This window comes from Martes martes, assembly GCF_963455335.1.
Source record: "Martes martes genome assembly, chromosome: X".
In the NCBI taxonomy this organism is placed as follows: Eukaryota; Metazoa; Chordata; class Mammalia; order Carnivora; family Mustelidae; genus Martes; species Martes martes.
The window spans coordinates 39,004,431-39,021,263 of record NC_137897.1 but is presented as its reverse complement, the minus strand read 5'-3'; the positions used below and the strand labels follow the sequence as shown (position 1 = coordinate 39,021,263).

The 16,833-nt window shown below is 41.4% G+C and overlaps 1 protein-coding gene across 1 annotated transcript in view; it reads right to left on the bottom strand.

The window, feature by feature from the left end:
• Nucleotides 1-9,403: 9,403 nt before the first annotated feature.
• Nucleotides 9,404-16,833, bottom strand: part of ZNF674 (zinc finger protein 674) — a 23,819-nt gene continuing 16,389 nt past the window's right edge. Inside the window, exon 5 of the mRNA XM_080794782.1 lies at nucleotides 9,404-12,720. Within this exon, the coding sequence (XP_080650908.1) occupies nucleotides 11,228-12,720 (1,493 nt within the window). The 3' untranslated portion in view covers nucleotides 9,404-11,227. The remainder of the gene's footprint in view (nucleotides 12,721-16,833) is intronic.

The following is a 16,833-nucleotide window of genomic DNA, read 5'->3' as shown; positions in this document are numbered from 1 at the left end:
CATTTGCTGATTCTGGGTATGAGCGGAGGATGGGGCTTGGCCCAAGCTGACAGACTTTACAAAGGGAAGGAGGTCCGAAAGAGCTTTTAGAGGTTATATAGGGCTGACTTGGAAATGGAAAGAGCCCCAGGAGCATGACGAGTTTTGTCCATAGGATGTTTGCTGAATTTGTGATGGTGTAGGGGGGTTAGCGGCCTGGGCCAGGAAGGCAAAGTGAGCCCTTGTGCGGTATCACATGGCTTTTGGAAATAGTCTAGACTGACCCAGAGGCCTGCACGATGGTGGAGAAGGAGGCTAAAGAGCTCAGCTCAGTACCTATGAAGGGGAACTAAATCTCAAGCAGTCTCAGGCCTGGGCAGAGAGAGACCCAACAGGCTCTCAGGCAGAAGGGCAGGAGGGCTAGCCTGAGGAACAGTGCTACAGAGAGCTGGGTTATCTTAAAACTACAGTACAACCCTCATTCGTTTGAGGTGACAGTCCCAGACTTTATCTGCTGAATAGAGGAAAAGGCAAACTCTACAGTCTTTAAATACACAGTGTCTGATACAGATTACTAGACATGAGAAAAAGCAGAAAGATGTAGTTGTTAAAGTGAACAACTGTGGTCGGTGTGCTTCTAAGAATGATCCCCACGGCCTCTGTTTTGTGATCCGCCTCCTCCCGACCCTTTGACTGTGGGTAAGACCTGTGAATGTGATGAGATCCCATTTCTCTGGTATTGTTACATTCTGTGGCCAAAGGGAGATGGTTTGAGTGGGTCTCTTCTTTTCATAGGCACTTTTGAAAGGTGGTTCCTCCAGCTGGGTGGCAAAAAAGGAAGTCATATATTTGAAGTTACGGAAGGGGTCCAACATGAGAGATTCTCCATTGCTGACATGGGGAAGGATCTGTGAGCATTACAGGATCTGAGAGCAGCCCTGACTGACAGCCAGCCAGGAAATGAGGGCCTCGGTCCGGCAGCCCTAAGGAACTGAATTTGGCCAACAGCCTGAATGAAGTCAGAAGTAGGTTCTTCCTCACAGCCTCCAGATAAGAACCCAGCCCAGCCTATACCTTGAGTCTCACTTTCTGAGACGGAAGGTAGCTAAGCCCACCAGGATTTCTGACCTACAGAACTATGAATTGATAAATGGGTGCTGCTCTAAGCCACCATTTGTGCTAATTTGTTTCAGCAGCAATAGAGAACTGACACACAAAATTCAGATGAGTTTGATATTGAACTCAGCAAAAAGCACTCTAACCATTACCATAATAAAGGAGAAGACAAAATGGGTGAAAGAGGATTTAAATTGTTGGAATCTTTAAAAAGGGATAAATATGTATGCTACAACTGAAAAAAAATACAGTAACTAAGAACTCATTGTGTATGGGTTTAACAGCAGATTAGACACAGCAGAAGACATGATTAGGGACTTTGAGGACCATAGACTTGTCCCAAAGATAGGGAAAAAGTACAAACAACTGTAAGTAAATTGTGAGAGGCATTTGGGAAACAGCCAAAAGGTAAAACACATATAACTAGAGCAGGAATGTTTATGAAACAGCAGTTAAATTTTTCAAAAGCCAATGAAAGAGATCAAGCCATGGAGTTAAGAAAGTCTAGGTATCCCAAGGAAGAGTAATAAAATCACACCATTTGAAAACTGTCAGCCCTGTATAGTGTATCTGTGATATCTAGTTGTTGTTTACAGCGTGTGGGGAAGTTCAGTCCTGGTTACTCCATCATGGCCGGAAATGGAATGGTGCGGTGGAGTAACCAGGACCAACCTTCCCCACCTACTAGAAACAACTAGGTATAGATACAGTATACGAGGCTAACAGTTTTCACATGGTGAGCAAAGGCCATGCAGGATTGTAAAGCTGAGAACGAAAAGACCCTGGAGGTGGGCCCTTGGATCACCTTGGCTTTCTGCTGGGAGACACTTAGCAAAAATATGATGTAGGGAGAGGATCCCAAGAAGAGTTCAGTGGTTCATGGAGTTGAGGAGAAAGAGATGAGTGCTCAAGAAGGCTGAGGCAACTCGAAGTTTCAGGGCATAATAGTACACACAAGAAAGAGCAACAGAAGTAGGGAGTCCCCCTACTCAAGAAGAGAGGAATTCACCCAAATCTGTAGGTGTTGCAGGCAGTCTGGCAAGCATTTGGTGCATGTTTTGGCTTGGCTTCTGGCCTCAAGAGGCTATTAAAAGTTCAATCTAGAAATTCCTTATGAAAAATTCCAGCAAAGCAGATTTAAAAGAACCTATATGGCCAATCACTATTCCTGCCGAGGTTCTGTAAATAATTTGGCCAAGTTGTTAAAACTAGACTTATTTTACAAACAAATGTTAATTTGGCTATCTTTGGTAATAATGAGGGTGATTATAGAGAAAAAAATGTTTCAGTAACATACCTGAGTAAATATTAGATTCTGATTTTTTTTTAATGAAGATCTTATTTATTTATTTGAGAGTGAGTGAGTGGGCATGCAGGGGGTCGGGGGGAGAGTAGAGGGAGAGTGACAAGACTGTGCTGAGTGCAGAGCCTGAGCTCAATTTTGAAATCATGATCTACTGAGCCACCCAGATGCCCCCTAATACTGTTTATTATAGACTGGACTAGATCCTGATTTCTTCTAGTGCCTGACTGCAACTCTCCAAACCAACATTTTTTATTTTTCTCCCACCTTTGAGTTGAATTCATTTGAAAACGAAAGCTGAAGGCTTTCTTGAAGCCTTGCAAACTAAACATGAACCACTGATGTAAGCTTAAGAGGAATCACCACGACCGCCCGTGTGTGGGCGATCTCCATGCCTGTTGCTGTGTGGGACATCTAGAGATCTCGAGACATTTGAACTGCAAACCAGGAAATGGGTCAGACTTGCCACTGAAGAAGTTTCAACTTGACAGCTAGAAATCTTTTCCACTGGCTGTCCTCAGGACTCAGAGACTGACTTATATTATGACCTGATCATTAACCATTGGTTTTCTTTTGTTTCCATAGAAGTGCCTTTTGTTTAATTCCTGATTTCTTTTTTTTTTCTTTAAAGATTTTATTTATTTATTTGACAGAGATCACAAGTAGGCAGAGAGGCAGGCAGGGAGAGAGGGGGAGGCAGACTCTTTGCTGAGCAAAGAGGCTGATGCGGGGCTCGATCCCAGGACCCTGGATCATGACCTGAGCCGAAGGCAGAGGCTTTAACCCACTGAGCCACCCAGGCGCCCCTAATTCCTGATTTCTTGAACCAGAGGCCTAACTTTGAAAACATATCTGCATTATCATCTCTCAGAATCAATTTAAACGGACCTGTTGTCAGGACTGAGACGGCCTCAATGAGACCAGCTATTTCCTAACTCAGCTTTGAGAATGTGGAACTTCCTGGGAAGTTCCAGATGGGAGAGCTGAGTGGGTACAGGATGAGGCAGGCCAAAATGTGCCACTTTGGCATAAAGCTTGGTGCCAGTTAAAAGTAATAAAAACTCAGCAGGTCAGGGAAGGTGCTCTGCCTCCCCCAGAATGGCCTAACTACACTGGAGAGGAGAGCCTACAACAGGAAGAGGAGTAGTAACAGAGGCCCCCTTTACCAAGGGAACTCATCTGTGTAATAGAACAATCTTGTTTTTCCAGACATCTCCTTTCACCTTCTTGCTAATGACTTTCTTTTCCTTGGTGTCCTCAGGCCCCTACCTTTCTCCTTAGCTCATAGAAGCTTCTTGTTGCCACATGTCTTTGGAATTTTCTGTCTGTGTGGATTCCCCATTCTAAGGCCTGTTAAATTGCATTTTCTCCTGTTTAAAAAAAAGAAGGAATAGGGAGTCCATATCAGGTTTTAACTGGATATTAAGCTCTGTGTGTGTATAATATATATAATATATAATATATACAATATATATTTTATATATACACATATATAATATATGCATGTATAAAATATATGCAATATAATATATAATATATATAATATATACTATATCACACGCACACACACACACAATATATAAACTCCACAAGGCCAGGAAAAGAACAACTGGGGAACTAGGAAGCTGAGGGGTTCCCAGGCCACACAGGACTGGAATATGTGAGTTCTGGCAGGTCAGAATGGACAATTCCAGTTAAATGCCCTAAGCAATCAGTGGAGACATGGGGAGTCAGGGGCAAGTCTTAGCAGTGGGGATAATTAGCCCTAGAGTAAAGGGTACCATAAACCTACCCTAACAAAGCTAAAAGACAACCCTTGAAAGAATTAATTTGATCTCCAAGTCTCTTAACTGCTTGCCAAAATGAAGTCCAGCATCCTTTAAAGCAATATAACAAAATCTAGCCTTCAGCAGTGTTAAGTTTACTATGTCCAGCATCCAATCAAATATTAAGATGCGAAGATACAGGAAAATGTGATTCATAGCCAAGAAAAATAATCAGATAATGGAAGCAGACCAAGAAAGGACAAATATGTAGACTTTAAAACACCTGTTAAAATATTATAAATATACTTGAGGACTGAAACGAAACATGATGATGTAAGGAATGGAAGATAAATATGTTGGAAATGATGCAGTAAACTTTCTTTAAAAAGATTTTATTTATTTCTTTGCCAGAGAGAGCGCACATGAGAGTACAAGCAGTGGGAGTGGTGGGCAGAGGGAGAAGCAGGCTCCCACTGAGCAAGGAGCTCGATGCAATGTGGGACTCAATCCCAGGACTCCAGGATCATGACCTGAGTTGAAGGCAGACATTTAATCAACTGAGCCACCCAGGCGTCCTGATGCAGTAAACTTCATAAACTTCTAGCCAGATGGCTGACAAAAAAGGGGGAAAGATAAAGTTACCAATATAACAAATGAAAGAAGTACATACATCTTAGAGACATACTAAATGTATGAGAAAACTATGAAATGTGAACAATTGTGTCAATAAATTAGAAAATTTATAAGAAATGGACAAGTTATCTAGAAGACATAAAGTATCAGATTTTCCCAAAAAGAAATAGGAAATCTGAATAGCCCTATATCTAGTAAAGAATTTGGCTTCGTAAGTTTAAATCTTCCTACTAGGAAAACTTCAGGGCCCAGGTAATTTCATTGGTGAATCTTAGCTCACATTTAAGGATGATCATACAGTAAATAATTGAATCTTGCCCAAAGAAAGGTCTAGGCTGTGCCCTTGCCTCCTGGGAGGTAATCTCTAAGCTCTTGGCTTGTCATGCCCGATAGGCCTGCTTTCATTTGTTTGGGTACCTTGGGCCAGGCAGATAGTAACACCATGATTTAGGGTAGGAGCTTTGGGTCACACCAACAACATGTTTTAGGGTGTGGCCTTTGGGTCATGTATAAGCTCAACCTCCTGAGGGCCTGGAGACTGGCCATGTGGGCAGTGAACTAAGCTCATGTGACAGAGCCCCAGTAGAGCTCTGGACACCAAGGCTCAGGGAAGTTTCCCTGGATGGCGGTACTCTGTGCACATTGCTAGGCATCAATGCCAGGAAAGAAACACTGTTCAGGACTCCACAGGGAGACAGGTACTTCCTGTCTGGTACTTCCCTGGACTTTGCCCTCTGTATCTCTTCCCTCCGCTGATCTTAGTCTGTGTCCTTTAGCTGTGCTAAACCATAGTCATAAGTATAATAACTTTTAGTGAATTCTGTGAGTCCTTCTATATAATTATTGAACTTTGGTGTTCAATGACTCTGGGGACCCCTGATCTAGCGTCAGAAGTGAGGGTGGTCTCATGAAGACTGTCCTCCAAGACCTTTATAGTGATATAGTATCAATCCTATACAAACTCTTGAACCAAAATAAGGAAGAAATAATTCCCAGTGTATTTTTCACACCAGCATTACTCTGACACCAGAATCAGCCCAAGAAATTACAGGAAAAGAACAGACTAATAACCCTCATGAAGACTGGTGCAAAAACACTTAAAATATTAGCAGCTGGAATCCAAGAGAACATGAAAATGAATGCAAGTTTAACATTCAGAATTCAATTTAACTAAATACATTAACAATAAAGGGAAGACATCATCTCAGTGGTTATAGGAAAATAACATGGTTAAAATTAATACACAATCATGATTTAAAAAAACCCCTCAGTAAACTAGAAGTAGAAAGGAACTTCCCCAATCTATTAAAAGACATCTCCAGAGGGGCCTGGCTGGCTCAGGCAGTGGAGCATATGACTCTTGATCTTGGGGTTGCGGGTGCCAGCCCCACACTGCATATAGAGATAATTTAAAAATAAAATCTTTAAATAGACATCTACAAAACCCCACAGCCAATATCCTATTAAATGGCAAAAACCTAAACACGTTCCCTCAAGCTCATTAAGTTCTCCTCGTCTGCTCTGACTCTGCTGATAAGCCTGGAATCCCTAGGTGTAAAACTGATGGGCAGTCAGTAGGAATGCTGTTTAACATTATGATCAGAAAAGGGCAAAATTCAAAGAGCAGCAGTCCAAGGGCAATTGCTTTATTAAAAAGTAAGGGTCCCTTGCTCAGTTCCCAGATCTGAGCCAAATTTAAGACCTGGAACAAACTGGAGAGTTGCCCGTGTCCCTCGAAGGAAGGCCCCTACAGCGCTGTAGCAGGTGTCTATTGCTCACCCTTCTCTCCCCACACCCGAACCTATGGCCATTTATTTGGGTGACTATACACTGAGAAAAGGGGAGTTCCCAGATATTTTTAGGACTGCTGAACATAGCTTTCTGAGTTCATATTAATACCAGACACAAAGAATCGTCATGGCCCTCCTGTTGGAATGGGGGCTGAGTGCTAGCTGAAGTCTGACTCACAGTGCCCACTGCAACTGCAGACACGCCCAGTGGTGGTTTCCCAGTCTTAGCCATTGGATTAACGTCCATGCTGGGTCCTTGGCCTGTGTAGCAAGATCCTTCATAGTGGGGAGAACAAAATGGAAAACTCTTGCTTTCACCCTCCCCCACCAACCAAGATGGTAAACTGAAACCAATATTGCACCCTAGGGGATGATGGAGATCAGTGCCACTAGTAAAGGCTTAAAGGGATTAGTGATCCTTAATCATATTTCTGTTTAATTCTTCATTCCGACCCTTGGAGAAAGCAGTTAGAAGAATGGGACAATGGAATAATGTGTTTAAACTACTACAAGCTCAAACATACGAACTTCACAATAGGGAAATACAGGCCTCTTTGGGATCTGGAGGGAATGTATTCCACACCTAGAAGTACGTCTCTGGCCCATGTACCAAGTACAGAAGGCTGCCAGCTTTGAGGGGGGCCCAAAGCAGGAAAGACTGTAGCCAGCCCAGGTTATAGCGCAAGCAGACTTGTTGCTTGGACCCTGTGATCTGGACGACTCTATGGCATCAAGGGTGTCAGTGGTGGGGAAAGTTGTAGTGTGAGTCTCAGGTCCCTGAGATCTGGGAGGGAGGCCATGGAATCTGCAATAGAGAATACTACTTTTGAGGAACAACTGCTGGACTGTTAGACACTTCTGTCACGCTGTGCTAGATCATTTACTGCATAACACAAAACTGCCAATTTTTAGTGTGGCCCAAAGCAAGAATGTACTTTTTTTTAAAAAAAGATTTTATTTATTTATTTGACACAGAGATTGAGATCACAAGCAGGCAGAGAGGCAGAGAGAGAGGGGGAAGCAGGCTCTCTGCTGAGCAGAGAGCCCAATGTGGGGCTCGATCCCAGGACCCTGAGATCATGACCTGAATGGAAGGCAGAGGCTTAACCCACTGAGCCACCCAGGTGCCCAGTGAATGTACTTTGAACTAGGTCCGGCCTACCGCATGCACTGTCTCCTCGGCTACATGACCTAGCATTATCCTATGGTGCCTGAAGTGGCTGTGGCAGATAGAAATTATGGATCGAGCCTTTGGAAGGTCCCTGTATGAGAGTCACAGTACCGTCCATGAGGATCTGGGAGTATAGCAACACTACAGCAACACTTCTGCAGATAACTAACTATTCTTTGGAGAAGTTTCTAGCTTGCTTTGAGGCTCCTCCCTCTGCCCTTTCTCAGCCATCCCCCTCAGTTAATAACTACCCTAAATTCTAATACCAGAAGGAGAACCTCCATAGATTGGATGGTAAGTTTGTGACCCTGGATAAATGAAAAAAAAATGGGGGGACATTTAGAAACGCCAAGAAAATAAAGCACTAGGCAAAAAAGTAAATAATTACTGGAAATAATTTGCATTTTCCCAAGAGTTTCATCTTGTATTTTCTTGTTCATATTATTCAGTTATTTTAAAGACCATGACTTGGGGCGCCTGGGTGGCTCAGTCAGTTGGGCATCTGCCTTTGGCTTGGGTCATGATCCCAGGATCCTGGGATCAAGCCCCAAATCAGGCTTCCTGCTCAGCAGAGAGCCTGCTTCTCCCTCTCCCTCTGCCTGCCACTCTGCCTGCTTGTGCTCTCAGTCAAATAAATAAATAGATAAGATCTTAAAAAAACCAAACAAACCATGACTTGTGTTTCCTGTCTGAATTACTTGGGGGGTCTGTTTCTACTGTCTACTTTTTTCTTGACTCTGGATGTGCCTGGCAATTTTCCGCCAAATACAACGGTGTGTGAGAAATCGTATAAACTCTAGATGAGCTCTAGTTCCTGATGGGCAGTTATATAAATTACGTTGATTCAGTTAGCTAGTGAGCTAATTCAAGTTGGGGTATCAATCTTTTAAAGCTCTGGTTTATATTTACCTCCTCCTAATTCCTCAAGTCCTTCAGAGATTCCAGCTGGGGGTCTTGTGGTATTTACCAGGGCCCTGCATCACTGGTGGGATCTGAAGTCCACGTTAGATCATCTTGGTACATGGTTCTGCGGAAAGCTCTCCTCGGTACCTCAGGCACATGGCTGTTGTGCATCTCTCTCATAATTTATCTTATGCCACTTACTGGTCTGCTCCTTGTGGGGAACAAAGCCCTACTGGGCTTACTTTTCTTCACTTCTCTTGTCTCCAAGGCTTTGCCACTCAGGTCCTACTGTTTTAGCTCAGAGTTCCCTCAGGTTCTAGAAGCCAGCTGCCATTCTTTGGCCCAGGGGTTTCCTCAACATGGCTGCTTACCCCATCAGACCAGCAAAGAAAGTTTCTGTTAAGATGGAGTCTTATATGACACACTCACAGGAGCGACATCATGTCACTTTTGCCATCATCTATTGTCTAGAAGCAAGTCTCAGTTCTGCCCACACAAGGGGAGAGGATTCCATATGGCACAATTCATTGGAGTCACCTGGAAAGTGCCTGGTAACAGGACAAGAAGAAAAGGAAGTAATGTGAGCAAGTAACATTCACAGATATCACAGTGAAATAAGCTTTATATTTGTTTGGTGTCAGAAGTCAGTTTTGTCTCATTACTTGTGCTATCTTTGACCATTCACTACATCTCATCTGTAAAAATCTGTTAGCTGATAACTTATGTCACAGGATTTGATGAACTACGGAGGTATTTTTATTTTTATTTAAAAATCACATATAGATATTAAAATCACAGGATACCCATTCTCAACATGCAAATATATTCTCAAAACCAAAGGCAAAGCTGAAAGGGAAAATGGATGGAAGAAAGAATCAAGTATGCACAGGATTACTGTAAACAATTTATTGGTAGTTTCTGAAGACTGTGCTCAAAACATTTAAAAACCGATTTCCCGGGACGCCTGGGTGGCTCAGTTGGTTAAGCAGCTGCCTTCAGCTCAGGTCATGATCCCAGCGTCCTGGGATCGAGTCCCACATCAGGTTCCTTGCTCGGCAGGGAACCTGCTTCTCCCTCTGCCTCTGCCTACCACTCTGTCTGCCTGTGCTCGCTCTCTCTCTCTCTCTAACAAATAAATAAATTAAAAAAAAATTAAAAAAAAAATAAAAACCGATTTCCCAACACCCAAATGATAATTTGCTTAATAATTTGGTATATTTCCTTCCTGGCTTTTTGTTCTATGTGTCAACTACCTACATACACACATCTAAATAGATATAAATACAAATAATATATGTGCATATAATTTTACTCATCATAAAGTTGCCATATTTCTACCACTCAGAATCACGGATACAATGGTGCATATCCTTCCTCTGTGTATTTTTTTTTACACATTAACCATATGGTATATTGGTGGGTTTTTTTGGTATATTGTTTTATAATCCATTGTTTTCATTTAACGGATTACCACAAACATTTCCCCAAATCCTCAAACATAATAAAGAAAAGATGATTCTTAATTGGTCCATATTATCAATTGGCCATTATAGGACAGTCATTTGTTTTTCAACTTAAATAATATTGCTGTTACAGGAGATACTCTGAAAATTAAAAATCTCTTATTGTGTCACCATAAAGTGATTACTCTTTCTTAAAAGACAAAGGATATTAAATTCTAAGCGCTGTTTCTAAGCAAGGTGAGCCTTCTCTGTAAGGGGATGTGCATTTTTGCACTTAAGATGATGAGTAACATGTATAAGATCTCTTTGAGCCCCTTTGTTTCAGGGATCCTGATGACTCATCCTCTCTCATGCTATTTAAGGGAGCAATTTTTCTATTTAAGAAGTAACATGGGGGAGTTTGCCCCAGCTGGGATTAATAGTTTATGCTCTGTACTATTCTTTCAAAAATGTCATACTCTATTCCACAGTGAACCTCACTTTTTATATTTAAGTGCTTGTTTGCAACCTCTGCACCTTTCCCACAAAATGTTTGGTGTAGAATATGGAACATGGGGGTGCCTGGGTGGCTCAGTTGGTTGGGTGACTGGCTTAGTTTTGGCTTGGAGCATGATCTCAGGGTCCAGGCTCGGCAGGGAGTCTGCTTGTCCCTCTGCTCCTCCCCCCACTCATGCACATGCTATCTCAAGTAAATAAATAAAATCTTTTTAAAAATTATGGAACATGTTTCTTTCCTAATTGCTAACACAGTTTTCTAAACTCATTCAATTCTTAGTTTTTCCTCAGCATAAATACCCTGACAGGCAATGACATTTAAATTCTTTCTCAAGTTAATCTCACATCAATACACTCACAATTTTGCCACCTTGGAATTCTCTGATATATAATTTTCCACTCATGGGTAAGAATTCTGGGTAAAAATCTGATCACATTTACTGCATGCTCCTGGAATTATGCTTTTGTACCATTTATTATATTAAAGGAACATTAAATAATATCTTAAGAGTTTCTGACATTCTTGACATTTATAAGGTTACTGACCAGGATGAACGGATACATAATGAGATACAACGAATAGTGACATTATCTCATGCTCAAGTGTCTTAATAGGTTTTATCTCCTGTGTGGCTTCTCTGATGTTTAATGAGAGTTGACTTTCCACTGAAGGCTTTTCCACAGTCCCTGCATTCATAGGGTTTTTCTCCCGTATGAGTTCTGTGATGTACAATGAGAGTTGATTTCACACTAAAGGCTTTCCCACATTCACTGCATTCGTAGGGTTTTTCCCCTGTGTGGATTCTCTGATGTTTAATGAGAGTTGACTTCCTACTGAAAGCCTTCCCACAGTTACTGCATTCGTAGGGCCTTTCTCCTGTATGAATTCTCTGATGTTTTATTAGTGGAGACTTCTCGCTGAAGGCTTTCCCACACTCATTGCATTTATAGGGTTTCTCTCCTGTGTGAGTTCTGTGATGTACGATGAGGGTTGACTTTTCACCAAACGCTTTCCCACATCTTCTGCATTCATAAGGCTTCTCTCCTGTATGAGTTCTATGATGGACAGAGAGGTGTGATTTCCCACTGAAAGTTTTCCCGCATATGCTGCATTTGTAAGGCTTCTCCCCTGTATGAATCCTCTGATGAACAGAGAGGTGTGACTTTCCCCTGAAGCTTTTTCCACATTTACTGCATTCATAAGGTTTCTCTTTTGTATGAGACCTCTGGTGTTTAATGGGGTTGGCTTTCTCATCAAAGATTTTCCTGTGTTTATTGCACTCAGGTTTCTCACCCTTGTGAGTCCTTTGATGCATAAGGCTGGACTTACCACAGCGAATTCCTTCATAAAATGCTTGTCTAATGTGTGTTTTCTCATGTCTAATAAGGTGATACGAACTCTTAAAGGCTTTTGCACATTCACCACATACAAATGGTTTCTCTGCTGTGTGAGTTCGCTTGTGTTTAATCAGAGTCGACTTTTGGATGAAGGTTTTCCCACATTCACTGCATTCATAGGGCTTCTCCCCTGTGTGAGTTCTCTGGTGAGCAATGAGGGTTGACTTCTGGCTGAAGGCTTTTGCACATTCAAAGCATTCATAAGGCTTCTCTCCTGTGTGAGTTCTCTGATGTACTACAAGGTTTGCTTTCTGGATAAACACTTTCCCGCATTCAGAACACTCATAGAGTTTCTCCCTAGTTTGAAATCTTTGAGTTTTATTAAGTGCTTGCTTCTGGTGGAGGGTTCTTCTATGCTGATTAGGCTCAAAAAATTTCTCTGCAGGTTGAGCATTATCGAGATTAGAATGGAAGCATAATTTCCAATGCGCCTGACATTCACCATCTTTCTTTCTTACATAGCTTCTATTTTGACAAAGAAAGTTTAAATTATGTTTTGAACACCTTCCCCAGGAACAATATTTAGGGAGACTTTGTCTTATAGAAACAAAGTCTGTGTTTGGATAAACGATTTTCCTCAAGGTTGTGAATTCTTGGCCACTTTGGTCCTTCTGTGCTTCCTTGTCTGCTAATGCAGCTTGCCACTGAGGTTGGTCTCGGCTTTCCTTGTGGTCGTCTATCTGGTCATCAACTTGCCAGAATTCTAGGAAAAAATGCAAGGAACTCATCAAACTTGTAAACATTTCTACTACAATGTTACGGGATAAAATTAGTTCATAAATGTCTTGCTGTGAACTATCAACAGGATACGAGCTGATGTAGGTGGGCTCCCTCAGTGCCTCACTAGTACCACCTTCTCTGACTGTAAACACAAGGAAATGCTGGCCCACATTTAACAAAAGTAATTTAATATACAGTCAAACTCAAAACCAAGAAATGTATTAGGTGTCAAAAGTGAAGCAGAAATTGAAAGCGATGAGGTGAAGAGAAACTGAAGCTTGAGGATTTGCAGTAAAATCCAGACCACAGGGTAAAAATGCTCAGGAAACTGGTATGTAATTCCCACTTACAGCTGGAATTACAAGGGACTTCCATGTTTGCTAATGGGGAGTTAGAAAGACTCCCCACTGGTCAAGGAAACTGGAAAGAAAGGTATTATATATAAGAAAGCAAAAGCCTAGTAATGTAACTCAATCTGAAAACATCATAGTTACAGTACAGAGCCCACAAGCTAAAAAACTAACATAAAAATTGGTCCTATTATTCATTGATTCCTAGCAGTAGCAAACTCGAAAGATATATTCTTATGTTTTTATAGCTAAGGACTCACAGAACTTCTATGGAAAACCAATTCTCACCAAAGAGTTCACAGTAAAATAATTTAGATGAACCATCTTGAGAGATAATCGGCAGATACATTTAAAGATACCCCATTCCTAGAACTGTAGCTGACAGAACAATCTAGAGTTTATAATTTCAGATACTCAAAGAAATAGCGTAAGATCTACATTATGGGGTTAAAAAAAAAGGAACATTTGAGAAAAGAAACATGTAAACAGAAAATATAGGCATTATTGAAACTCTAAATAGAGAGGTTGAATGGTAGAATAGTCACAGATTAAGACAGATTTAATGAATCAGATGACAGATCTTAGGAAATCACCCAGAATGTAACTTAAAGAGCTAACAAAATGGAACTATGGTAAGACAAATAGAAAAATCTAAGTTCCAACACAGATTTAATATAAAATCCAAATGGAATGAAGAGAGAGAAAGGGCCAGGGGCAATATGCCAAGGAAAGGATTAATAGAGCAGCCCTGAAACTGCCATACTTGGGCTAGCCTGGGGCGCCTGGGTGGCTCAGTTGGTTAAGCGACTGCCTTCAGCACGGGTCACAGTCCTGGAGTCCCAGGATCATGTCCCACATTGGGCTCCCTGCTTAGCAGGTCCCTCTGACCTTCTCCCCTCTCATGCTCTCTCTCTTATTCTCTCTCTCTCACATAAATAAATAAAATCTTTAAAAAAAAAATAAGAAAAAGAAAGGCTAGCCTTCAAGGTTGGGCCCTGGCTGACATCTGGGAATTTGGAGTTCAGGAATGTCTCCACCATTCCCTAACTGATAACACTGCTTGTACAAACAATATGATTTATGCTGAACATTTCCTTTCCTTCTGTGAGTCTGGAGTTTTGGTATGTGCCACGCAGAGTAACCGAAGGTGCTATGTTTCTAATGGGCTTCCGTGCGCACACACGTTATTGCATTTTCTCTGCTGGGAGAAGTGTGCCCTGTGTGACCCTAGATGGGAGGGAGGGAGCACAAGGAATCCTGTACATGGATTCATTCAGACTCTGCTGGTGTCTTTTCCCCTTGTGATCCAGTAGACTATCTTTACTACATTGCTGTAATGAAGCATAGCTGTAGATACAACGATATGTGGAGTCCCAAGAGTCCTTCTCAAAAATTTCTAAATTTGGTAGTGGTCACAGGGATGCCTGAGTTGGGCAATATTTGAAGAGACAATGGCAGTTTTCTAGATGGAAGAAAGGTACATCCTACCACTGAATGTCCAGAGTCCCGAGTGTGGTAAATAAAAGGAAAATTGAACCTGGGCATAGTTTAGTGGAACAACAAGAGTTTTAAGTCAGGAAGTAAGTATGGAAAGCTACCATGGAGACATTTCTTAAATCACCTATAGAGAAACAATGAGATCAACATTAGATTTCATCAGCAAGACACCAAAAGATTAAACAATGTATTCAAAGTCCTGAGAGAAGCTTGATGTCATCTTAGAACCCTATCCCCAGATAAATTATCTCAAAGAAAGATGATAAAATAAAAGTGTTTTTGGACAAGAAAAGGTAGGGAACTTCCCACACCACAAAGCCTGGCTAACAATAATGCTTGATACTTAAATTTTTCAGGAGGAAAATAACCAAAGGGAAAAAGGTATCCGACTCTTGATTTTGGCTTGGGTCACAGGGAGCCCCGTGTTGGGCTCTGTACTCAGCATGGAGTCTGCTTGGGATTCACTCCCTCTCCCTCTGCCCCTACCCCTGCTTGCTCTCTTACTCTCTCTAAAAAAGTCTTCTAAAAAAAGAGGTAAAGAAAAAGTAGGATATGTAGAAAATACAAGAAGAAATACTAACACAGTAATGGCACAATATATATTAACCCCATTCATTAAAGGGCAACCATATTAAATTATACTTTTCTTTTTTTAAAAGATTTTATCTATTTATTTGACAGAGAGAGAGACAGCAAGAGAGGGAACACAAGCAGGGGAGTGGGAGAGGGAGAGCAGGCTTCCTGCTGAGCAGGGAGCCCAACACAGGGCTCGATCCCAGAACCCTGAGATCATGACCTGAGCTGAAGGCAGACACTTAATGACTAGAGCCACCCAGGCGCCCCAAATTGTATTTTTCAAAATCAGCTTTATGTTTTCCAAAGACAATTAGAGCCAAATGAGAGAGAAATGTTGAAAATAAAATTATGGAAAGAGATGTACTGGTACTTAATAACCAAAACACAGGTGGAAAAACAACGCTTATGTTACATAAAACAGATTGACCGTGATGCCAAAAGCAAATAAGGACAGAATAGGAGAATATTTTAAAGCAATTTCGCTTAAATAGATGCAAACCTTTTTTTTAGAAGATTTTATTTGCAACACGGGGCTCAAACCTACAACCCTGAGATCAAGAGTCACATGCTCCACTGACTGGGCCGGGCAGGTCCCCAAACAGATGAAGAACTCTTAAATATACGAGGCAAATAGATTCTACGGAATAACATCCAGTAATGTTGAAAAGGTACATACCCTACTAAGTATTCCACTTGCAGTTCTACCACAGAGGAAATTCTGCCGGTGTGAGCCAGGGTACATGTACAAGAATGGCAACAATTCTAAGGAACAATGAAGTTCTCAGTAAAGGAGGTATGGACTGATGGACTGCAACAGTCAGATGGCGGAATGTTATACCAGAGTTAAAATGAATGAACTGCATGTAATGTATCAGTATAGATAAGACTCAAAGGGCAATGCTGAATACAGAAAGAAAGTTTTAGAAAGAACCTTATAGTTCAAGTCCGCTAATCTGACTACAGATACAAATATATGTTCTGCAAGTATAAAAACATGGATGAGAAGGATACTTACCAAATTCATAATACTGTTTGCCTGGGGAGTGGATAAGGGCAACAGGCCTCAGGAGAGGAAAAGAGGCCTTCACCTTTATTTGTAAACCTCTATTTCTACATTAAAAAAAATACCACCACCAAGTATCAAAATATTGACATTTGCTAATTCTGGGAGGTAAGTACAAGGGTATATATAGAGCGGAAACAATGCCATCAGTGCAAAAAGTTCTACTGGGTGGCACTCGTCTAAATCACGCCCTGTCTGTACTAACAGTTTGGCCACATAAAGTTACAGAGCTTTGCATTTTAACATCGATGCTTCCTGTTCCAAACCTCAAGTCGCAGACATTTCAGGAAGCTCTGTCTGCCCACCCAGCTGCAACCCATGCTCTTAGGGAACTGGTTTAACATGGTATTAAAACCCATGTAAAGCAACGTGACTATAATTAATAATAATACTGTATCATGTATTTGAAAGCTGCTAAGAGAGTAAATCTTAAAAATTCTCATCACAAGAAAAAAAAAGCACACTCTTTTTATTTCAAAGGCTGGTAATATAATTCTACCAAGCGCTTCTCCAGTCCAGAGCCCCTTGCAGGACCTAACAGGAACAGGTCAAAACCACTTCATGTTCCTCAGCACTAACATATACCTCAAGAGGTTAAGGTCAAAGAAGC